The 24,324-nt window shown below is 44.4% G+C and overlaps 2 protein-coding genes across 2 annotated transcripts; one reads left to right on the top strand and one right to left on the bottom strand.

Annotated features, from left to right (window-relative positions):
• The first annotated feature begins 1,691 nt into the window (after nucleotides 1–1,691).
• Nucleotides 1,692–3,501, top strand: LOC128719018 (aldo-keto reductase family 1 member B1-like). The gene is made up of 3 exons (XM_053812638.1): nucleotides 1,692–1,766; nucleotides 2,316–3,151; nucleotides 3,456–3,501. The coding sequence occupies exons 1-3, from the start codon at nucleotides 1,692–1,694 to the stop codon at nucleotides 3,499–3,501; spliced, it is 957 nt and encodes a 318-aa protein (XP_053668613.1).
• A 717-nt stretch (nucleotides 3,502–4,218) lies between these two features.
• On the bottom strand, nucleotides 4,219–15,691 carry LOC128719699 (uncharacterized). Its single transcript, XM_053813327.1, has 9 exons — nucleotides 13,365–15,691; nucleotides 10,537–10,688; nucleotides 8,572–9,304; nucleotides 8,272–8,509; nucleotides 8,031–8,196; nucleotides 7,807–7,950; nucleotides 7,633–7,732; nucleotides 5,702–5,845; nucleotides 4,219–5,332 (listed from the first exon to the last, which is right to left on the bottom strand). Exons 1-9 carry the CDS (start codon nucleotides 15,689–15,691, stop codon nucleotides 4,219–4,221), a joined length of 5,118 nt encoding a protein of 1,705 aa, XP_053669302.1.
• Nucleotides 15,692–24,324: the final 8,633 nt, after the last annotated feature.

Here is a 24,324-nt window from a genome sequence, read left to right as displayed (position 1 = left end):
GTGTCATCCACGCGATTGACGCAGTCTCACTGAACGCCGGAAAAAATGTTCCCACGTGGTGCTCGGCCGCGGTTTAAATTATTTGCGTAAAAACGGTTATAACACGATTGTCTGCTTTCGTGCAATGATCGTTCTTGTTTTAACTTTAATGTGACAAGTGCTTCTGAGTGTTGGGCGTATCAAATAACGAAGTTAAAGATAAGTTAAGGCGAATGAGCTGTATGGGAATTCTCACAGTCCACAGGGTTGGCCTATGAGTTGTTTTTTTTTTTTTTAACGAGTAGTCGCCAAAGTGATCGAAGTCATCATTATCAGTGCCACAAAATACGAGCAAAATGTTTAGAGTGGATGAGACTGTGGATAGACATATTTCGAGAATAATCAGTGTTTCATTGTTCGAAGATTCCAAAGGGTTCGGGAGGATTGAATCATATCGATTTGAAGATACTTTTGCAAAAAGATATGGTTAAGGTCTTGCAGATTGTCTCAAAGATATCCCAACAACGAATCAGCAGGTGGACGTGATGTCTAAGGGCCTACCTGTTCGTTACAAACACATTTTCCGGTCAGTGGATATTGGACAACATATGTCTTCTTGTACTACTTGTTGGAGTAACTTAGACCAGGCTTCCAGGGTTTCTTTTTTCTTTTTTTCGTCTCTTTATGTTAAAAATCCTACTTTCTGATGCTATTCAAGTATTTCTTTTAAAAAATACAGTTCTAATTCAAACTGTAATCGAAACACGTGCGTCGAAACTTACTGAATGACTGTAAAATGTAATTTAAAATGTTGTCCATGTTATAATAGCGACTTAAGTTTCTGTTAATGGGAAAAACTTAGAAAATGTTATTTCACAACGAATGAAACATAACACGTTGTGCATCGTCGCATGATTTGATGATGATCGTCCTTAACTTATCTCTAGCAAGAAGGGTTGATCACTGGTGTCTTATCGGAAATGGTAAAAACAACGATAATAACTCCATTCCCAAAACCCTTCGATAACGTTCAGCATATATTTTTTATGATGTTACTTCAGGCCTACAGGGTTAAAAAGCGTTGTCTCCGCATTTGGACGTCCCACAAATTTGAACAATCTGTATAGGAAATAATGAATGACCGATGGAAAAGATACAGCAAAGTGAAGCAAAGTTTTATTTTTAATTTTATAGTATGAAACGATGACGTCTCTCTTGTATTTCCTTTCCAGTTCGCTAGCCGCAGCTACGCGCATTTTACGCAAAACCCAAAACATGTGTGCGTTTCGGCGTTCATTTAGGCGCGAGCCCGCGCTTGTGTGTGTTTACGGTCTTTCGTAGCGGAACCGAAATTATTGATTCCACAGTTGACAGTCGAAGGCAAATGGCTATAGCAGCCGGTTGAACGCAACGCAACATACACAAAATCATTTAATCGCACTCACGCAAACCAAACCAACGCGCTTCGAACGGATAGATGACCCTGTGTGTGTCTTGTTGGTGAACGCGCTCGAGCCCTCATTATCTCTTGCCCGTGAGATAAGCATTGTAGTGTATAAAACTCGCGTCGAACTTTGCCGGTTGTTTCAATTGTCGTTCGGTGCTGACGCGCTGCAGAGGTACACAAAGTAGCTGCGTTATTTGTGCGAGTTTGAGAAAATTGATTCAGCTATCCACCTGTTTTATATAGAGTGAAGTGTAAAAGCAGCAGCATGGCATCGAAGGTTCAATTTGTTACGCTCAACAACGGGCAGAAGATGCCCATGCTCGGTCTGGGAACTTGGGGTGTAAGTATCTTGATTCGATTGTGTGTCCTCCCACACGACTGCGGTTGCCTCGATGTACATAATTACATAACTCAAACAGTTTCAATCGGTGCTCACAATCAACGACACACTGTGAAGACCGTTATTGACATGCAATGCTATCGATTGTTGATTGTTCAATTATTTAATGAAATGCAACTCATTCAATGTTTACCTTTATGGTGCTCTGTTCATACCCACCGTCCGCATTTCCGTGATTGGTTGCATAGCGAGGTTCTTAAAAAGGGTAGGTCATGTAGTGGAACATTCCATGACTTTGCAAATGTCGAGTGTGCAAGCCAGAGATGCCAGGCCATAGATTACTATTTCCCAGATTACTTTGATTGCTCGCCAAACAACACAACAGTCGCGGTGTAGCGCTAGGGTGGGTAAGCGCAAATACCGGTTGCACCAATACCAAAGCATATTCCGACCGGCTTTCGTTGTTAACCCTTAAGAGGGCAAGATTTCAAATATTTAAAACACTCCCACATTGTTTTTATTTATAACTCCATTTTTATCTTCTTTCAGTCACCTCCCGGTGAAGTTGCTCAGGCAGTAAAGGATGCCATCGATATCGGTTATCGACATATCGACTGTGCCCACGTGTACCAGAACGAACATGAGGTTGGCGAGGGAGTCAAGGCCAAAATTGACGAGGGAGTCATTAAGCGCGAGGACCTCTTCATTACCAGCAAACTGTGGAACACTTTCCACCGGCCTGAGCTGGTCGAGGGCGCCTGTCGTACCACGCTGAAGAACCTCGGCCTGGAGTATATCGATCTGTACCTGATTCACTGGCCGATGGGTTACCGCGAGGGTGCCGAACTGTTCCCGCAGGACGCGAACGGTAAAACGGCTTACTCGGATGTGGATTACGTCGATACGTACAAAGCAATGGAGAAACTGGTTGGGCTCGGTTTGGTGAAAAGCATCGGCATTTCCAACTGCAACTCGAAGCAGGTGGAGCGCGTGCTGGCTGTGGCAACCATTAAGCCGGTCACGAACCAGGTCGAATGCCATCCGTACCTGACGCAGAGCAAACTGTCCCCGTTCTGTACCGAGCGCGGAATGGTAATAACGGCGTACAGTCCGCTCGGCTCGCCGAACCGTCCCTGGGCAAAGCCGGACGATCCGCAGCTGATGGAGGATCCGAAGATTGTGGAGCTGGCGAAAAAGTACAACAAAACGCCTGCCCAGGTCCTTATCCGCTACCAGATTCAGCGTGGTCACGTGGTTATTCCCAAGTCGGTGACCAAGTCACGCATCGCGTCCAACTTTGAGGTGTTCGATTTCGAGTTGACGAAGGATGATGTGGCATTGATCGATTCATTCGACTGCAATGGACGTTTGGTACCGATCACGAGGTGAGTAAAATAGAAATGAAGTTTGTAAAATTTAAAGCAACATAATTGCACACATAACTAAGATGGCTCGTAAGAGACATAATGAGCTTCAAGTGAAGGCCTTTGAATCTCTTAAATGTTTCTTATCAGCACGCAGTGAAGCAAGGTTATCTTGAAATGAAAAATGTCCATCTAATGATGTGCGATTAATCGACAATTTAGTTTTATTTCGGTACTAACCGTTTTGCGTGTAATTGTGCTGTGATAATGCGTTTGATCTTTGAACTTTTTATTACTTCAATTTTCTCTTTTCTTCTTCTTGTAGTGCTGCTGGGCATCCTTATCATCCGTTCGAGAACGACGAGTTTTAATTTGTTGGACTATGTGATTTTGGAATTTGTGTAAACGTTTGTAAATGCTCTAATAAATCACTTATAAATCGCGTATGTTTGGAAGGTTAGTTTAAAAACACATTTTAAAAGGATAAATATCACTTTCTTATTACCATTTCGGACTATAAGTAACGTAACATTATGTTTCATTAATTTATTTGAACTTTTCGTTTATTAATGCTACCCAATTACGTTGTTCCGACCTTGCCCTGGACAGTCCCAAAGGAGACATTAAAATTTGCAGACAAGTAAATACCTATATATGTACAGTACCGGAAAGAGCAAAGTAATGAATTAAGATAGTTACAATAATAATAATAAAGCAATTACTAGTAGCGATTTGCTTGGGTCGAGCTAAGATCAAACGTAAGAAGGTATCAATAGCGATATCTTCCCCGTTTTTATACTACCACCAGGGTTTCAAATCGGACTGGGCTGATGGTACCGTCGTTTTCTTGCTGGTGGTCGATTGATATCGAACAAGTAGCAATTAGAAAGCAAAAAGTGACCACTCAACTATGTCCATCCGATTCGAACAAAATAATTATGGAGTGTTTCTTATGCTGGCTAGGCTAACAACAAGTAAGATATGTTCAATCTTCAAAAAGATAATACATTTCCGCATGGAACTAGAGATAAAGTGTACGCACCGTACATAGGGAACATAGTAAACGGTTATAATCCAATCATCTCCCATTAGTCTATGGGTAGCCCTTCCGCGGACGCTCCTTCCGGCAGATGGGCTACGGATACCTCCGGAGCAGATGGAACCGTCTGCGCACTATCTCCAACGCTTTCGGTTCCTAGATCGGAGGTAGCCGGGTATGGTTTGGCAAATACGGGCGGTAGTTCTATCGCAACCGGAGAAGAATCTTCGGATATTTCCACCACCACACTTTCAAGGCTATTGGTGTCCTTCTCCGTGTCATCGGTGATGACAATTCTTGGTGCCGAAGATGCGCGCGGACATTGGGCGATTGGTTCGGTTACGTTTTCGATCGGTACCACAGTTATCGACTTTACGAATTCGGTTGTCATGCCTTCCGGCAATTGTACGCAGCCCTGCTGTGCGTCCTCTAGATCCATTTCTTCAATAATTGTCGGAGTTGTCGAATGTATCACGCGATCTTCGGTTTGAATCGCATGGTCGGGTACATCCACCACTGTTACCGTTTCTTCCTGGTCTTCCTCATCCGTATCCTCTTCTTCGTTCTCTACGTTCGATTGCTCCACGGCTGTATTAACACTCTCGTCCTGCTCGACCATTTGTGCTGCTTCCTCCTCTTCGCGCAGTATGTCGGCTTCATTTTCCTCGTAAATCACTTCACACTGTGTCCGGTGTACCATGGGTGGTATAACTTGAGAGGATGGAACAATTACCACCTCGGGTATCTCCGACGGTGACTCCTCGTACTCGATCTCGCCATCTTCGCGGTGTTCCTCTACTAATGGTGTTTGATTATTCTGTACCGATTCCATTGCAGGCAATTGTGGACGTCCTTTTTTCTGCTGCTGTTTACTAGGTTGAAGTTGCTGCTGCTGCTGTTGTTGTTGCCTGTTGTTACCGGTCTGCTGTTGCTGATTCGTCTGCTGCTTTTGCTGCCTTCCTCGATTTGGTTTCGAGCGCCTTGGCGTTTGCGGTGGATGCTGGTCGTGCTGCATTTGTTGCATTTGCATCTCCCGTAGCCTTTCGGTGAGCAAACGTAGATCACGCTCCTGCGACTCGATCACGATCTTCAACTCTTCGATCTGCTGCAAGTCCTCCATGCGCGGCTCTCGCCGTTCGTAGCGTAGACGCATCTCTTCGAAACTGAAAAATGGATGTACGCAGGGAAGATTAATGTAAAAATTGAGATATTTCAGTGATTGCTATATCTGTTGGTACTATTTCTTCAGCAAACTAGTCAACGAAGAAGTCAACGCAACCCTGTTTAATATGCAAAATGTGTAAGACAAGATGTCTATCATGAGCCGTGCAAGAGATATGTGGAACAAAAGTAAATGATACACAGAACGAAATATGAAACGTAAGTATATGTACATTTGCAATGGACTAATGGATGATGTCTCGTTTTGTTTCAGCTCGTTTGTGCTTTTACGGTATGAAACAAATAATGAGGCCGAAAAAAATAACTAAAACACAATGTACGACAACCACTACTGGGGCAAAACAACTTACAGACTCGTTAGGCAGCGGCACTTTTTATGGAGCGTTTGAATTTCTTGTGCGTTCTTCGTGTCCCGCGATTCCAGACTTTGCACGACGAAGCTATGCTCTTCCTGCAGATCCTTCAGCTGCCGCTGATGGCTGGTCGTGAGTTCTCTGTTGGGATGGATGGGGGTTCGATACGGTTTTTTTTTTGGTTTTTCGATAGTGAATGACGGACAGTGCAAATTTTGAAGAAACGAAAACGAACAAACAGAGTCATGGTGGGCAATTTAAGTTATTTGTTGTTGTATGTTCGAACACCGTTAAGAGGATGCGATACAAGGAGTGGTTCGTTCGGTGTGTGATAGAAGAATGTATATAGAAAACAGATGAACGCAATTCATTATGGATGCAATAGAATGGCTATGGAAGGGGCATGTCGATGCGTTGGATAAACAGCGCCTGATGTATGAACATCCAGTCTGACAATATTCTCTCGTCTCAGTAAAGTTTCAACGTTCGATTATTTATTGGTAAATGGATTCACACTTAAACAGCCGCATTTGCGTTAACAATATGGCGCAAACAGTTCAACGCAGCGCTAGGATATCAACAATTCGTAAACATAGACTCACAAAACAGAAAGGTAAATGCTAATTCATTAACAAGGCAGTGTTGAGAACACAGGCAACGTATGGAAAGTTGGTGTGAAAATTTGCAACCGACGTGGATGTGCGGATAAATGCCAATAGACTGTGTGCAGTATTTTTTGCAAGGATAGAACACTGTTTGGAAAATCAAATTCAAAGTTTTCATGTCCTTCTGATAATGCAGTAGCGTGATAGCTCTCTTGCAGTTGAACTAACATCTCAAACAAACACTTTAATGATGAGCAGTCATTCGTAGCTGACAGTAGATAATCAACCCGAACGTAAGCAGTAGCACAGCCGATGCCAACGGTAAGGAATGTGTCTGCTGGTAGAATACCATCGAGGGTAACAACGGATACGCTCCTTTCACCAATTGCACAAGCAGCAGAATTAGCTGTATCAGTGGATTGCGTGCAGCACTGTGCATTTGCTCCTGCTTTTCGGCAACATGTGGATGCGAAGTACCAGCAGAACTGAACGGTGACAGAGCATAATAATTTTGTTTGAGACCAAAAATGCAGAAGTTTTGTAACGCATTTTAGCCATCGTTTATTACCGAAACAGAAAAAGAAAAACGTAAGCAGTTGGAAAGAAGGCGGTAAGAGAATTAAGGATATAAAAGAGAAAGAAAAGAAAGAGGGAAAATAGAAAACAAATACATTATCACAATGATGAATGCAGTGGAAAAGATAAGATGAGTTGCACACATCAGGATCACTGAGTCACGAGATAACACGAGGAAACTGTGACGGTGTGAACAATTGGTAGGGAGAAGAGTAAAGGAATACGATTTGTACCAAATGTACCAATTCATTACAAGTATGAGAATGAACACAAAAGTTATGATACGAAATAAAAAAAAAAACATCAAAAATCTCTAATTTCTATTTTCTCTCATTTTTCATTTGTTATTTTTAAAGCTGTCATCTTCCTTCGAAACCGCCACAAAGGAATATTGCTCGGAAGAAAACGTTCGTTTTTGTTTGCCTTTTATCCGGTAATCAACGATGATTAAAAGATGTACACTTTTTTTTCTACACATGATTATGTGAATGATGCTTGAATGTGTTAAAAACGTTGCGTGCGAAAGTACGATAAATTTTGAAACAGTTTAATCGACCCACAGTTGCGAGTGTGGTGTTGATGTACGATTGATCAGTACTAAGCATAGCGATAAGATACTACAAAAGCGACATCTGTTGGGTAACCAAGCAAACAAACGATCACAACACACAACATGTACAACGCAAGGATCTTGGATTGTCGGAGTATTGACAACAGGAGTGTGGGTGTGAAGACCGCCTAGCTTACCTGACTTTGTTCTCAGCATCTTCAAGTCTGTTTCGGTTTCGACCATCCATCAGATGCAGTGCTTCTTCCTTCTCTGCAACGAGTGCTTTCCACTGTTTTTCTAAAAAAAAGTACAACGCATGAATGGACGACATGTACTTCGAAACATTCTGATACGAAAATTTGCATACGTACCTAGCTCCTTTTTGTGTGCAGTTTTCATCAACTCTGTCGTGTCGGATATCTCCCGTGCGAACTCTTCCTGTACCTGCTGAATTCTATCACTGAATTGCTGCTCCAATTCTTTCTTTTCCTGCTCAAACTGTAGCTTGAGGTTTTCTGGAAGACAACATTCAATAAGGAGGCAGATCTTATAGGCGGCGATAATAAAGCAATCAAGATAAACCGTCTTCACCTACCAATGATTTCATCCTTCGTGGATATTTCTTTTGCCAGTTTGCGCTCGTGTTCTCGCTCGGCACGTTCGACGTACATCCGGGACTGTAGCAGCTTTTGGTCAGCATCGGATTGTGCGTTCGCCATTGTCTTCTGCTGCTGCTCTAGTTTCACTTTCAGTGATTCGATCTGGAAAAAAATTCAAAAGATTCAGCTTAGACGAAGATTCTAGGCAGGTTTTTTTCGTGCGCCATCTTTGACTACCTCAGTTTTAAGTTGCTTCTCACGTTCGTTAAACCGCTGGCTCATGGCTTCCGTTTCTGCCAGTGCTTCGCGTCGAAGCTTCTCGAGTGCAGAGGTACGCTCCTCCATGTGCGTTTGTTCCAGCTCCACCTTCAGCCGGTTCATCTCGTGCAATAGCCGATCTTCCCATTGCATCGCAATTTCACCCCGTGCAATCTCTATCCGGTTCAGGGCTTCTCGCTCCTTTTCGCACAGTTGGCTGGAATGGAAATGAAACCGTTGTACTACAGCGGTGACGCCCTACCACATCATGCTACTTACTATTCACACCGATTTTTAATCTGCTGCACCTTAACCATCTCCTCTTCGAGCTTGTTGTAGGCCGTTTCCAGTTCCGCCTTCAAACTTTCCACCTGTCGCGTCATACTGACGAGTGACTCCTTCTGATCGTAGGTAAGTCCGCGCAGCTGTTCCACCTCCGCCTCGTACGACTTCAAATGGAGTACCTCGTCCGTTCGCTGGCGGGTCAACTCTTCCAACCGGGTCACCTGTTCCAGTGCCTGCTTGCGCTCCTTCTCGACCGTTTCCATCTTTTCCTTGCACGTCTTCTGCATGTTACGGATCGTAAACTCACAGTCCTTCATCAGATCTTCCTCGCGCGCATTGTTCACGTCGCGCAGCTGCTCGAACGTTTGCTTCCATTTCGCCTCCACCTGGGCCCGCTCGCGTACCGACTCCTCCAGCGCTTCGCGCATTATCTTCTGCTCCTCGGTACGCTCGTCCAGCAGCTTCTGACGCTCCTCCTTCAGCCGGTCCACCTCGGATTTGGCATCGATCAGCTGGCTGTTGAGATCGTGCGCTAGCTTCCGCACCTCCGCCAGCTTTTCGGTGAGCTCCAAATGTTCTATTTCCAAATTTTGATACTTGAGATTAAGTTCATCCTCCCGGTCGGAGGCCTTCAGTCTTATCGTTTCCATCTCGGTCTGCTGCGTCGTTAGCCGGGCCCGTATTCCATCGCATTCCTTTAGGGCGGCCACCAATTCCGCCTGCAAACCTGGATGAGTGAAACGGAACCCGAAGATGTGAGATATTTCTGGGCTAAGCAAATGTGGTAAGGATACCTTGTTTAGTGGAATTTTTAATATCTTTAGAATGGCTGGAACCCATGCTTAATGGTGGAAAGTTACGGCGAAACAATACGTCTAGGCCTACTGGAACACAAAACTCTACTATTTCTTTTCTTTTTACGAACTCCATAGGCTACTACTTCTTCAGATGTAGAATAGCTCATCAGGTCGTTGTAATCTGCGATCATTGGGATACAATTTCCAAGGTAACTACGTCTTTGCGCAAATGTCTTCTACGTACTAGATCTCTTTACTACTTCCAACTAGTGAAGATCATCTTCCATTTGGCATTGATCAAATCTACGACGCTAAAACTCTTCAGCTGTAGTTTATCTACTTTGCAAGAGCGTCCAACCAGAAGACGGGTCATGAACCTGTAGCGGGTGACAACGATCCGCCAAACAGTGTTCCGTTCCCACCTTCATTCGTTCCTGTCTGTTACCCTTAATTTAGCGAAAGAACTACCAGCCCCCCAAAAAAAAAACAAACCCCAAAAAGAATCTTTTCCAATCGCACAAGGTCAGCAGGAAGTCTTTGTTAGTGCTTCTTCTGGTGGCGTACCCGACCAGTCTCACAGTCTCGCTGTGGCTGTGTTGATTTCGCCCCCAAAATAGCAATGTGTAGTAGCTCTCTCGGGTAAATCGTACAACTCGGACTGTGTGATAATGTTGTTCGTCTTTGTCTATCCGTCAGTTAGCGTCGGAAAAGCGGTACCATGCGCATTCGAAAATAACGCATCCACGCGTCAGTGTGTTTGCGTCGCACCGAATGGGTGTGATGACGTGCGCGATTTCGCTTGTAAAATCATTCAACCTATTTGATAGATCCGAATGTTGTTTTTCTTGTCGTTGTTTTTTTTTCGTTGGAGAGGTCTTGGTCAATAAACACGCGACCAAGCGTAACGAATCGTTCGGTATGTCCCAAACAATTTCCGACTTCCGACTGGCAGTGGCTTAGCAAATAGCCGCGATGCGTTTGACATCCGTCTGGGGTTTATGGTTCGTCGTGTTCGCACATCTTCGCCCACGCTTCGCAGCGGGCTTTATATATTTATGCGTGACCGCATCATCGCACGCGTTTGCTCATCAATTTAAATTTGCCAACCATTTCTCCGTTTTCTAACTGCCGTCAGGGGGATGTTTCGACGGGGAAAACTTACGTTCCACATTGTATTCCTTGAGCAGCGCATCTCGCTCGACCGCATTGAGCTTTTGCTGCAGTTCGTAGACCTTAACGTTCGCTTCCTTGACCCGCTTTTCGGCCTCCTCAAGCTTGGCACTGTACCGGGATTCCTGGTTGACCAGATCCTTCCTAGAATAGGCATCGAATGAAAGAAGTTTTGTATTACTAGCAGCTCTTACTTAACAGCAATTCTTACAGAAAGTTTGTAACAATAAATCAACCGTCACGCGTTTGTTTGATCTCACCGGCTGATTGATCACACGGCGGATCATGTTGAGGAATGTTGCCAAGTGAAAATAAATCGATACATGACGCCCCTCGTGGTGAAATTGTGTCGACTGTATCAACAAAAAACATCTCATCTTTCACTTTTGCTACCCCCTGCGATACACCATTCGCTTTACGTTTTTACAACCGAGTCGATTAAAATATTTCGATAATTTTCATTCACAATTTCATTCAGCGCGCGCCGAGGATATCGGCTCGGATAACAGCTCGTGGGTGAGTGCGGGTTCGAAGAGCTAGCCAATGATGATGATCCTTCCTTTGGCAGACAGTTTGACGGCACCGTGTCGACCGGTTAGTATCCGATTCCGAGCAACTGATGGTCCGGCAAAAAAAAACAACGAAAACCACAGCCAGATTCTTTCCTAAGTGCTGTCACTTATAAACGCGGGAAGAAGTTGCTAAAGTGAGGCTTGCAGCCGTGCAAACGTTCGCTTACCTTGCGATCCACTTATGAACCAGCTGAAGGTAGGGTCGGGTTATTTTTAGTGAAGCTCTTAAACGACCGCCCGAAGGCCTGTACGGTGGGTGATGTGATTTTGGGGTCCCCTTTTTGGCGGCAGGAAGCGATTCGCGCGACTACTTGTAAAATGGGGCTTAATGTGATTTTTTATCGGCCAACCACTTCCATCGCAACAGCTTCGGTACAAAGGACGGCTTTATGGGTGATGGAAGCGTGTCAGAAAATGCATCAACGGCTTATATTCTGCGCACTGCGATAAGTAGGTCACGGTGGGCTGATTGGTAAACACACTTTAAAACCGCTGTAGGTTATGGTTTATATGTAAGAAAAAACACATTCCTTTCAATTGGTGAGCTAGATACGATGTACCTTAAGCATGTTTTCCATTTGATTCGAATGCTGCAATGAATTGCGTATGTTAATAATTAGGAGTAGCTAGATCGTGTCTCTAATTAAGCTTCATGACTCATCCGCCAAGGATTGACAGCTGGCAGTAAAGAACCACGCATACACTGCTAGGAGGAGTGTGAACGTGCCGAGAGAAAGGCTCCCACGCTCCCCACTGACGTCAATCGAACAAGATACGTTGTGCCGGAAATGAGTCAGTTTTGTACGCGGTTTTTCATCACATTGTACAAAATGTGCGAGAGATACGTAAAACGTGGATGTAAACATTTTCCGTTATTGTCTTTATCACCTGAGAGCTAGGGATGGACGGAACGGTTGTAGATCGGTTTGAAATTTTAAATCAGGTAGGTTAATGCGTTTAATTTAATGAACTATCTATGAAGTTTCGTGTATATTTAGGAATACATCGATCTTGAATTGTTATTGAGCAAGATTAATCTTTTAAACTCTTTTTTGTGATAGTACTTCGATTGCTAAGAACTTTTTCTCAATACCTTTTTGTATCCTATCCCTTATGAATCCCCTCGAACAGGACTGACAACCCAGCTAGGGGTCAAAGGAAGGAAAATTATTAAAATATATGAAACAAATGTCAGAAATTGCACGTGCAGTGCCACTAAAGCAGAAATCCATTATCTCCCTCTTTCACTTTTGTCCACAATATCAATTTCGTCGGAACTCAACAAACACTATCGCAACTTAAAGAATGAAATGAACGAATGAAACAAATGGATTGTGAAGAATAACACTCAATAAAAGCAACAAAAAGGAGCGAGTAGAATCAAAAAGGAATGAAAAGTAACAGAAAAAAAGGACGAAAAGAGTCCAAAAAAAGGAAAGAATGAAAGAAACAAAAGGAATGAAAGCAATAAAAATAACGAAAGGAATGAAATTGGAAAGGAATGAAAGGAACGGTAAGCAACCAAAGTAACGAAAGGAACGAAAGGGAATGTAAGGAACGATGAAGAACGAAAGTAACGAAAGAACCGAAAAGGAACGAAAGGAAAGATAAGGAATGAAAGCAATGATAAGGAACGAAAGAAACGAAAGGTGCGAAAGGAAGGAAAGGAACGAAAAAGAACGAAAGGAATGAAAATGAACGAAAAAGCGAAAAGTGATTTCCACATTTTTCCCATCCCAACAGATCATCAGCCATAAAACTAAATTTCCATTCTAGTTCACAACCAATGACCCGATCCCTCATTCTGTCACTTCCGGTGCAGTAAATTAATCAATTTCTTAATCTCACTCTGTCCAATCGGTGCAAAGTAAAACACCCAGCAAGGCATTCACCATCTGTGTGGAATACACCATGAACCAGATACGGCAAAACCAGCTGCGTCGCAAAACGTACGCGCGCCCCAACGCAAAACAATTGCAGCGCGTCCGGGTGAAAAATGAATCTTTTGCAGATGGCCGCAAGCTATGTAGCGTTCCGAAATTCGCAACTCACTCCCAGGACATTGTGATAAATATTTACTTGTTGATGAATTCTGATAGAACAGCGTCATAGGAACACTGGTCCGTGGTGCGCCATTATGTTTAACGATCGTGCAACGCGCAACACGCCATACGAACGTGATGCCACATTAAGCTGAAGTCGACACACAAAAAGGGCAACAAGGAATTACACGGCTAAGGATATTTACATTTCACTGTTGAGCTTCTCAACGGTGCTGAAGGAGGTCGGTGGTAGGACGGTGGAAAATCCGAGCGGTTCAATGTTGGACGGTTGTACCACATCCGGCAGGCTGGCAACACTGTCCTCGATCAGGACACCCGTCTGTAGCTGGCCACCGTCCACCTTCGGCGCTTTCTGCGTCTCGCCATCCAGCGCTCCGCCGCTGGCGGTAAGTTTCTCCGGGTTCGCTTCATCCGACGCACTGTGATCGTATTGAAACTCGATATAATTATTGCCCGTTTCACCCGGATACGCACAGATACCGTACGGCTTGACGGGGTTGCTGTTATTACTCTCACTAAATGCAGTACGATTGCCACTGTATGAGCGTGTGTTCGGTGCGGTGATCACCTGTTCCGACCGTCCCTCACTGTCACTGTCCACGTCACTACTGTCGACACTGGTCACTTCCACATCGTCACTACCGTTCTGCGTCAGCTTGAAGCTGACCTGCTTCTTTTGCGGACTCTCCCGCTGGCACTGGTTCCGGACGTCCGGTTCGGCAAGCTTAAGCACCAGACTGGCGCGGATCGGTTCCGGCGTCCCGGTCGCACTGGAGTCAGCGCATCGCTCACCCTGAGCAATCGACCCGGACGACACCGGTGAGAGTGTTTCCTTTGCCTCGTAGAAGACATCCCGATCGTCGCTAGTATCGTCCCCAGCAGCATCCTGCACGATGACGACGGTTGTGGTGGTACCGCCACCGGCGTGCCGTGCCGCCGCCTCTAGATCAAGCACCGGAAGAACCGAACCCGAGCGCTGGTTGCGCGGTGGCGCCAATGGTGGTGACGTTGACTTAGACCTAGCTGTCGTTTGGGCCCGTTGTTCGCTGCCGGCACGGCTTGGCTGTTGGCCCATTTCCTGGATGGTTGGTGTACGCTCGGGCACTAACTCTTCTACTCGAGAACTGCTCCTGCTGGCGACATCCGTCACCTCCGATATGTTAAGGTTCGCGACCGGTTTACTACTGGCGGTCAGGATCGTCGATTCCGACGGTCCGAGGGCACGATCCGCACACACCGGCACTGTCGCCGGTGTAGTTGTGCGCTGTATCCCGGCTGATGCAGGTTCGTGGTGTTCGTGTCGTTCGCTCTTGGTGGTGGGTGCAATATTTTCGATATTTAATAACTGCTGTTCCGCGCCGACGTTGTCACCGTGCGGTGTGGTAGTATGCGTGCTGGGTGTCGCATTTGGTGCGCATGCGTTCGGCGATACTAGCGCCACGCTTACGCCGTCATTGGTGTGTGTCTTCGCTAAAGGTTCGACTGTTCGGGTTGGTTTGTCATCATCGGATATGGTGACGTCGCCGTTCGGTAGGTTGGGCACGATCTCCCCGTTTCCTTGGTGCCGCTCCACGATCGTCTCTATAACCTTGATCGGTTCGACGGTAACGATGTTGATCGTGTTGGTGCGATTGGACAGGTGTGTCTTGCCTTGGGACGCATCCTGACCTCCGCTGGAATCACCTTTCGGCAGGGACAGCTTGAGCGCATTCTGCTGCTGTTGTTGCTTCGCGTGTTGCTGATTCTGTTGCTGTTGCTGCTGCTGCTGCGGTTGCTGATAGCGGCGTCGATTTTTCCCTTTCGCCATTGCACTTTCACTCGGTGGCGCGTACGGATTCGAACTGGTCGCGTTGGGCTGCGTTTCCCGTGCCCGGTCCGCGCTGTCATCGATCGGGCTGGTCGAAGTTTCGCGACTACCGTCGTAACGGTCGGGGATCGCCCGCTGGGAGGATTCGTCTCGGTGCGGATCGTTCGCGACCGAACCGTGCTGGTACGTAGGACCACTCGAACTAACATCGATGCTGATCGTGCCCGTTGCTGCGCGCGAAAGGTTTTCCTGCACCGCCTCCATCGCGCTTCCCGTGCCGTCCGATGCAACCCACCTCGAGGGCAACAATTGCCGTTGCCCCACCGCTCCATCCCCAGACACCAAGGGTGCCAAAATTCCGCTTCCCATCGCCGGCGATCCGGTTGCTGGGTGTGTTGGTAGTTGTGGTTGAGTAGAGCTATTTTTAGCACGGTTTTCCTCGTCGCCAGCATGACTTCTTGGCGCACGGTTACCACCGTTTTGGACGCAACCGGTCCGCAACACATTTGCGCTTGCGTACGCATCAGACGCAACCTTCGCACACGGCTCTGCGGGCGGCCGCACGGCTTCGGAAGCAGTTTTTACCGAACCCCCGCTGCGACCACTCTCCTCCGTTGGCTGCTGGTGCGTTTCAGGTGGTAGTTGCAGTTTATCGTGTTTTTGTTTTCCTTTCTGTGACTTTGAGCGTTTGAAGAAGCTAAACATTGTCGAAGCGGTGTTTGTGCACCAAACAAAACGATGTTCAACTTTTTTTTTTCTATCAAAACTTTTTCTTTTAGCGTTGCTTTTGTTCACTTGATCACTCTTTTTGCAAACGGTTCTATAAAGGACTTTTCGCACTGTTGTCCTTAACCATTCACGATCACCTTCCTATTTGCAGCAAAGCGTACGACTGACACCGGAACAGCAACTGAAAGATACTACCGTTGGACGAACGTCACTTCAACACTTCATCTATAGTGTACGTGCGACACAACCAGCACGTCACGCACAACGTTGGGAAAATCCACACTTTTTATTCGTTTTGGCTGCGTACTTTTTGTGTTTTTTTCCCTCTCGTGTTTTATTGCTTATTTTTGCTCATTTTTTTTGCTGACGCAACATTGTCCGCCGGCTTTGCTAGACGTGAAACGCGAAGCGTACTTTTAGCTTCGCTTTTTTATTGTTTTTTTCTCCTTCTTAAGCTCCTGTCATTCATGAGTAACCATGCGTCTCCATTGCGTAGCACGAACGCCGCCTCTTTAATCCTGCTCCCGTCAGCAACCATCAACACCACCGCTTACATACGAAACGAGCTGGGCAGGAAAGATCAATCCTCCGCAATTCGAATCAATCCATCAACGCAAATTGACGGAGGTTGTTTGGTGGTTTCCGGAAGATAAATAACGAAACACATCTCTTTAAGCCGCCGTGGAGGTGGGATCGGTTTTCGTCGGTCATTAGAGTATGGAGAGTCGTGCCGTAATAGAATTTAGTTTATGGCAAAGGGGCTCATTAATGGACAGTCAACACCAAAAACAAGCACGAGTAAGAACATTTTCTACAGAAAAACATGCAACGGAGAAGTTTGGAGAGATCGCAGTGGAGGTGCTTGATGTCACGTCAAACAATTGGTTTTGAAATGGTTTCTCTGTTGTATTAACGTAAAAAGGGTGAGTATTGTTTGCAATATTGTCGCTTTTAATGTGCACATGCTAATGACTTTCATACTATACTTTGTTTACAGTAAAAGACGTACAAATGTAAACAGTTTATACAACAATGTTGGTTAGAGCACAGCTGTAATGCAACCATTAGATACCATTTTGGTCAACTAAAACTGAAATTGTTCTCTATGTTTCTCGATGTACTCGAGTGCTTTTAAAAGTGATGATGAAGCAAGATCTTAATCCACGGCACGCAGCCAGTTCAGTGTCGTGAGCGACCAAGCGCCTCCATTGCGTTTCGGTACCGTTTGCAACTCCGGATACTTCGGTAAGCGTTACCCTTGAACCAATTTTCTAACGATGTTTAATCTGCTTAGGGGATTAACAGCATCGGAGGGTTTTCTAAAATAGCCTTGTCCTTCACTGGCTGTCATCACATCAGCGCTCACTTTCAACCGAGAGTCCTTGACAATCGCCCGAGTACTTCAGTATGCGCTGTAATTCGTGTTAATTAAATCATTACACGTTTTGTACTGTGCTGCCTTGCCCTCGATGCAGTTTGCCACCAAACTTCCAGGGTGCGCGCATGCGAAGGGGCACACGGAAAACGGATTACCCCGCCCTGCAGGTTCGCAAGGACATCCACCTTCAAAAGCAACTAGTGGTTTACTTCCGACGCATCAAGAACGCCGCAACGCATCGTTTATCCGGAACAAGAACTCGCGAAATTGGGCCTGTCGATGGCGTTAAACCAAGGGAATCGTGCGTTGCGTGTTTATTTACTTTTTAACCCCAACCTATTTGTGGCCGGCAAAAGCTACCGATGAAGAGAAAAAAAAACACGCCTGTGGCAATAAACAAACAAAACGATACGCTATCTCCCATTGAGATGTGCTATAGATGGGGTTAGACGGGGACCACAGGGGAACATGCCAGTCTCTAGTTTCCGAATAGAATCGTTTGTTTATCGCATTTGCCACCGGGTTTGATGGGTGGGTTAGATTCGGGGGAAGGAGGAAAAAAACTAAATTTAGTCCTATCACTGCGAGATCCACCAAAGACCGCCGATCGAGCGGATTTAGACTCGTCGTGCTGGCGTTGATGTTGTTTGGGTAGAAATGATTGACATGCGAGTCGATAGTCGCACTTTTATTTGCTCGTCGATCGAATCAATCAACATTTGAAGCAGGAAATCGTTACCATTAAAGCAACACTGCAAATCATTGATCAAACAGGTCAGTTGGTTTGTTGTTAAATTTAGGAGAAATCCATGAAATCTACCAAAAAAACCATAAAATATATTGGCTAAATTTCTTTGTTTACAATAATGAGAGCTACAGAAAAAATGTTCGAGTGAGTGCAATGTTGGTTTTGTTCATCATTTGAACGATATTTAACTTTAAATCATCCGCGTTTGGCGGATATCAGCATGACGTAGAAGATTGCTCTTGTTCATCTTTTACGTCGAGGTGTACCACAATTTGACTGTGAAATTCTGAGGTTCTGCCTACGCTACCTCATGACTATGATTTCATTAAATTTAAGGTACTAGGATCGGTAACTGCAAGCTATATGCTCCTTATTTGAAGATCGTTTGTTTTATGATCAAACATTCCACTGTTTAACTCCATAAACATGAATGCTATTTTAAAGCAGCACGGTATTATTGGTGCGTTTTTAAAATATGTTAAAAATGTATTAAAAAACGAATTTACCTAATTGTTCTATAAATACGTTTTCTTTTCTTGAATAGTGTCTAGACAAATAGAAGCAAATCGAATTTGGTTAATTAACAAACAATACATGGAACTTTTCATTGAAGATTAAATTCAATTAAGAGTTCAATGTTGAATGTTGCTTGAATATACTTTACTATAAGAAGTATAATATGTCAGTTGAGTAAAATGTTTATCTGACATGAAACATGATACAATACACCCGGCATATGGCTGTCGAAAAGATCATTAATTTGGATCGAAGTCGTGTTAAATTGAAAGTATGAAATAAAATAATTATAAAAAGGTGTATAATCCAACTATTGCTAAAACTGAACATCTATTTTTTATGTCCTATAGACTAATTCCTCCATTTTGTTTTATAATTTTCCTTTACGCAAGATCCGCTTAGTCGAAAACACTAAATCCTGCGATCCCTACGCAAGATACGGTGAAAATAGCACACGTCTCAGGGGAACGCTCAACTGCTGGTCCGTAGTTTGCAATGGGCCGAATCTCAGATAGCGCAGCGCAACACTTCAACCGGTGGTGCAGTTACAAAATTAGTGCGTCTATACATAGCGCACACGGATTTCGAGCAGGTTTCTTCCCTACCGTACCGTGCCGGTACCGTTTGCCGATGGTCGGGGCAAAGCAATCGATCAGGACCATCACCAATCATGGGAACGGCCTAGTTGCACTTAACGGACACAAACATCGTCCCGGTGATGCCCGTCACGCAGAAGTACCGATTGTCAAATGAATCATTTTCGAACCTACACGGACCGGTCAGTCACTCATCATCATTTTTTTTCTGTGTTTGCGCGATCGTAGCTGAAGATTTTTCTTTCAAGCAGAGTACTCTCTCACTTTTAACCGCTGCGTTACGACAGGAACCATAACAACCGGCGAATAACAGGATGTGGTTTAGTAAAAAATGTATCCAACGCGCAGGGACCATTGCACAATGCATATGGTATTTTCCCCTGAACGAGATCGTTCCTCAGTGGGTATTAAAATGGTGTTGGGTGTTTTTGTCTGACACGTTTAATTACTCCTCAAATTGAGGAAGCAAAAAGGCGTAAAACTATCCTAGAAAAATTCGTTCTTCAATGGAGACGCATGGTGCTGCATAATTCAACCAAACAAATTATATTTTCCCGCAAGATTTACCCAACCTGAATGATGTTGTAATGGTTGGGAACATTTTTTTATGACACATTTAATTACCTTTCAAAAAGATAGAAGCAAAAAGGGCATAAAACTATCACACAAAAAAAGTTCCTCAATGGAGACGCATGGTGCTGCATAAGTGAATCGTTCGAAACATAAGCCACCAACAGCGTTCGCACTTGTTGAGCGTTTGTGTCGTATTTATAAAATCGTAAAGTATCCCACCGTTTCCTCTACCGCAAGTAGAACCATAACGCCAATGGCAGTAATAATTAGCCTGCAGAGTAAAAAACATCAACCCACAAAATCGCACACAGAACAAGGTGTAGGGTGTGTTTGGGCGCGTGCCAGCAGTAGTACAGTAGAAATATGGGACACACTGACGGGATGTTTGCACTAGAAGGTGGATATCTTCTTAAATTTAATGAGTTGAGGATGGGATGTCTAAACCAGACGATTGTCACCGGTAAGTCTCGGTTGCTTCTATCCTCTCCTTTATGCTAAATTCAAATAAAAAAAATGCCTACGTAAGCAACCACTTTACGGGACGGGTTCAAGAATATATGACACATTTGCTTATGATCAGAGAGCTTTAGAAATTGTTTTTACAGTGGAGCACGTTTTTACACGGTCACGTTTCCTAATCGGTTTAGTGCTTATTATTTGCTACACGTCACTGGTGATACACATACTGACGTTTAACACACACGTTGCTGTGACACAACGGTCCCACCGGAAGTGAGCAGAACCAGATTTTCCGAACTGTACCATACGCGACACAAGCACATGAATCGAATTATTCCCACTTGGGACCGGTAGAAGATAGATCCGCCGACGGTCGACTGTCACTACCGACTGACTGTGCTCGTACCGGACCGGGTCTTCCGAAGGCCACCAAGTGCAAATGCGTACGCAGTCAAACCATCCCGCGGGTCCCACGGTTGCTTCCAACGATTTCTCCAAAAAGGATCTCCCCGGTACGCCATATGTGTGTATCTCCGCTGACGTTTGTTTTGCCCCACGTTAGCATGTCCGTACGGTTGCGGATTTTCTCAACCTCATGTGCGTGGCCGAGATGGAAGGGTGGTGTGGTGCTAGTGGTGGTGGTGAAGTTTATACTGCTCCATTACAATCCGCAAACCCCCGGTAGGAGCAACACTCCCAGGTTTGAAGTGGTTTAGTGAAGTTTTGCGGAGGAGTTTTGTTTGCCTTTGGTTTAGGGTGTGCCAATATGTTGAGATCGGTCGGGTTTTTTTGTGGTGGGTAGGGTTACACCAATGAAGGGAAGATGCTGAAAAGTGGCTGAGGTGTGTAACGGGTGACATATGGTTTTACTACCAATGGGGTTTTATATTTTGAAAATCACCACATATTCAACATGCCGCCGGGTTCGTGCTCCAACGCTGCTCCGAGGGGATTTCGGTTAGATCATTCAGGAATCATAATGTTTTCCCTTCTCGTTTTTCTCATTAGCTCTGTTTTCCTTTTTGTACTATTTGATCCATTCATTCACAGCACAGGAAGATTCGTTTGACGTCAAGCTAAATATTGCCACCGTCGCAAACGCTCGCGTCATTTCGATCGCGATCGACTTTTCGTACACAAACACACGCACACACAATGCTTCCCTCCCAATAAAAAAAAGAAAAAAAACCCACCGGAAGAGCGTGTGGGCGATCCCGACAGACGCTGCTCTTCGATCTTCACTGGTAATGATTATAATAATAAAAATAAATCCCCTGCCAGCGGATCGTCAGATACTTCGGTGCGCAAGTGAGAGCGAGACTGCGAAACTGCACGATCGTTTTCCAATGATCAGCGAATGTCGCTATAAATTTCCTTCTAATGGCTGAACTTGGATCTTGCCTGTCAGCGCGATCGTGGTTTATCGATCGCGAATGTTGGTCGTCTAAATCGCGTTCCTAACTGGAAGTTATTGTTCTCGAGATAGTTTCACCTTTTATGACTGCCATTTGGTTTACATTATTTCCGTTCAGTTTGGTTCAAGGTTAAGCTATAATGTTGGAGAGCTAAATTGCCAAAACGTTCACTCTAGACACATTCCAGCCAAACTGGTAGACTTTTCAGCATCTTTGCATTGCTGGAAATAGAAATCTGCAAACCATCCAGCGTCTGGCGTCAAGTGAGTGCAAATATTTTCGGTTCAAGTGGTGTCTGGAAAGGATGGATGTTGTTTTTTTTTTTTCGTTCACCCCTATCCAATTCAACCTGATCTGCCAGATGGTTGTGGGACCGTGATCAAGCTGATCGTGTTGGATGTTTATAGAATCATATGAAACCGATTCAAAAATTCCATCGGTGCACGCAAAAGTACTGCTTCGTGATCGATTTTTGATGACGTTAAATAAATTGAAGAGCAAAAAGGTTTGTTTCCATGCTGTGCTGCGCTATTGCTGTTACCTAGTACAGTGCGGGACGTAATTGTATGATTACTATATTAATAATGAAAGAATAAGTTGAAGAGATAAACGAGGAGAAAGCAAGTTGTGCAGATTAAAAATAAAGCTAATCTAGACCGTAGACATCTCAACAATTAAAATTTACGTCGAGATACACTAGTTGTCTGGAAATCCACAGGGTGGAGCAGCTATAATAACCAGCTCAATGAACTATACGGCGTACTTACTGTCGTTAATTTTTAATTTTTACAGAGGATTAGACTCGCCAGGATCCGGTTAGCTGGTCACGTCATGAGAATGAAACGGACGACCCAGCCCGTAAAGTCCTTTTTGGTAGTCCGCATGGATAGAAGTGGCATGGTAGGCCTAAAATGGGATGGAGTGATGGCATTTATGCGTCCGCCATGAAAGCCGGATTAATGGATTGGCAGACGAAGGCGCTTGACCGTTAGCGGTATACAGGACTCCTGCTGCATAGATGTTTTACGAATATAGCAAACTTACGATTTATTTAATCTCTACCTGTTGAATAAATCTCAGAGCATCGAATTTATATCTAGCTCCGACCCTAGAATGGCAGATATCTTCTTCAAGTACAGCAGAAGCTAAAGATTAAGGGCATAGTGATCTCACAGTTCTTTCATAAGCTTAGAAACAGCTTTCAAACGATTATGAAACATCAGTTCAACCCAGACATTGATGTACGAAAGTGCCTATCTACATGCTGAATGTGCTGTATGAAAGTGCCTCATCTGATCAGCAAACGCCACACAAAGTGCGATTGAAGTTCCTGGTGAGAAATGTATTTGCATGAAGCTCAACGTGATGGTCTTAATAAATGACGTGATCACCATTCCAGAGATCCAGATCCAAAGACCTCATATTCTGCACCAAATTCTGCACTATGCAAGAAGATGAACTTGATGATAAGCGAAAAGAAAGTTTCTTTTCCCGCAGGAATCTACAGAATCCCTGAAGAGACGACTATATTTAGATACGACTTCAAGATGTCGTCCAAAAATGTCTCCATCAAGACGAAGCATAAGAAGAGCACCTTCTTTTGGCCAAAACTTGCCCATCATGTCAGATGATAATGTAATTACTCAAAGTCTGTTAATTCTCTCAATATCTCTGACATCCGTCGTATTTTTTCTCTAAATCTCAAATGCAGGGGTTTTATCGAACAATTTGGGGCCATGAAAGAGTTTACGGTCTACTCCTTCTATTCGCAAATAAATAAGCAATCTTATAATTATGTTACGAGCTGTACAACAAATATGTGTGCTTTATTATTCCTTAAAAGCAAACAAGAGATCTCCCCGCATTTTGGCTGCAATCTATCAACAGTTTACCGATGAATGAATGTAAGCATCATTGGTACGCAATTTCTCTTTTTTTTTGCTTCATTTTCTCCTTTGTTGCTGACAAGACACGCTGCAGACAGCACTAAGCCCGGCCGGCTTTCCCGAACGGTGTGCCGTTGATGAATTAGATGGTTAAATATTTCGCTAAATCAAAACAACGAATTCTGCACGCGCTTGCGAAAACGGGAAGAGCGAAAAAACTAAAAAATCGCCAAATGAACTACGAACTGCGAAAGAAGTGTGAATTTATTTTTGTGTGCAGTACGTCCGAACGCGTGCGCTCGGTGGGGCAGTGACAGCACGCCAGGTTCCGTGTGGGTGACATGCGAGGCGGATGGTCGTTTTCTTATTCCGTTTTTCTTGCTCTCTCTCTCTCTATCACCTTTCGAAATACGTCACAACCGGCGAATGGGAAAGGTTGGTGTGTGGCCATTGGGAAGGTTGGAGAGAAACGTGCGAGTTTGGCGAAAGATTTGTCTACGACGCTGTGGTTGATCGTGTAGAAGAGAACATTGCGGTTGAAAAAAAAGCAAGCTCTTAGATGACGTTTTTACCAAACTTGTCGTCAGTCAATGCAAGTGACTTTTTTTAGCAATAGTTTATTTAATCACAATTGTGTGATACAAATTGGTAAACGAAACATGAAGATAAAAGATACAAAAACACAAATTTTAAAATACAAAAAAACACTACTTAATCTCATTTACGAGCTCAATATGGTATTGTGTATGTTGCTATTTTTGATTAAAACTATGTTTAAAAAACAGTTTTTGCTTAACACAGATAACAGAAACACAGAACTGTTTGCTTAACACAGAAAAACAGATAAACATTTGCTAATTTTACCAAAAATTTTCACTTCAATTTCGCAACTTACCAGTAGTGGAAAAAATTGTTCAACGCACTGTTCTGCACGCTCAGCGGATCGGTTATGCTCAGGTTGGCGAAGAGGTCCGACGCGGGCGCCTCGTCTGCGATCCCACTGTCGTCCTCCGTGTCGCTGGTATCATTTTCGCCCTC

The sequence above is a fragment of the Anopheles marshallii genome, chromosome 2, assembly GCF_943734725.1.
Source record: "Anopheles marshallii chromosome 2, idAnoMarsDA_429_01, whole genome shotgun sequence".
Lineage (NCBI taxonomy): Eukaryota > Metazoa > Arthropoda > Insecta > Diptera > Culicidae > Anopheles > Anopheles marshallii.
Note: the sequence above shows the minus strand (reverse complement) of the source record. Positions and strands in the feature narration are given on the sequence as shown.

Coding starts and splice junctions, on each gene's coding strand:
- LOC128719018 (XM_053812638.1), top strand. CDS start 1,692: ATGGCATCGAAGGTTCAATTTGTTACGCTCAACAACGGGCAGAAGATG. Junction 1,767..2,315: donor TCGGTCTGGGAACTTGGGGT/GTAAGTATCTTG, acceptor ATCTTCTTTCAG/TCACCTCCCGGTGAAGTTGC. Junction 3,152..3,455: donor CGTTTGGTACCGATCACGAG/GTGAGTAAAATA, acceptor TTCTTCTTGTAG/TGCTGCTGGGCATCCTTATC.
- LOC128719699 (XM_053813327.1), bottom strand. CDS start 15,691: ATGTTTAGCTTCTTCAAACGCTCAAAGTCACAGAAAGGAAAACAAAAA. Junction 10,689..13,364: donor GAGAAGCTCAACAGTGAAAT/GTAAATATCCTT, acceptor TGCCTATTCTAG/GAAGGATCTGGTCAACCAGG. Junction 9,305..10,536: donor CAAGGAATACAATGTGGAAC/GTAAGTTTTCCC, acceptor TCACTCATCCAG/GTTTGCAGGCGGAATTGGTG.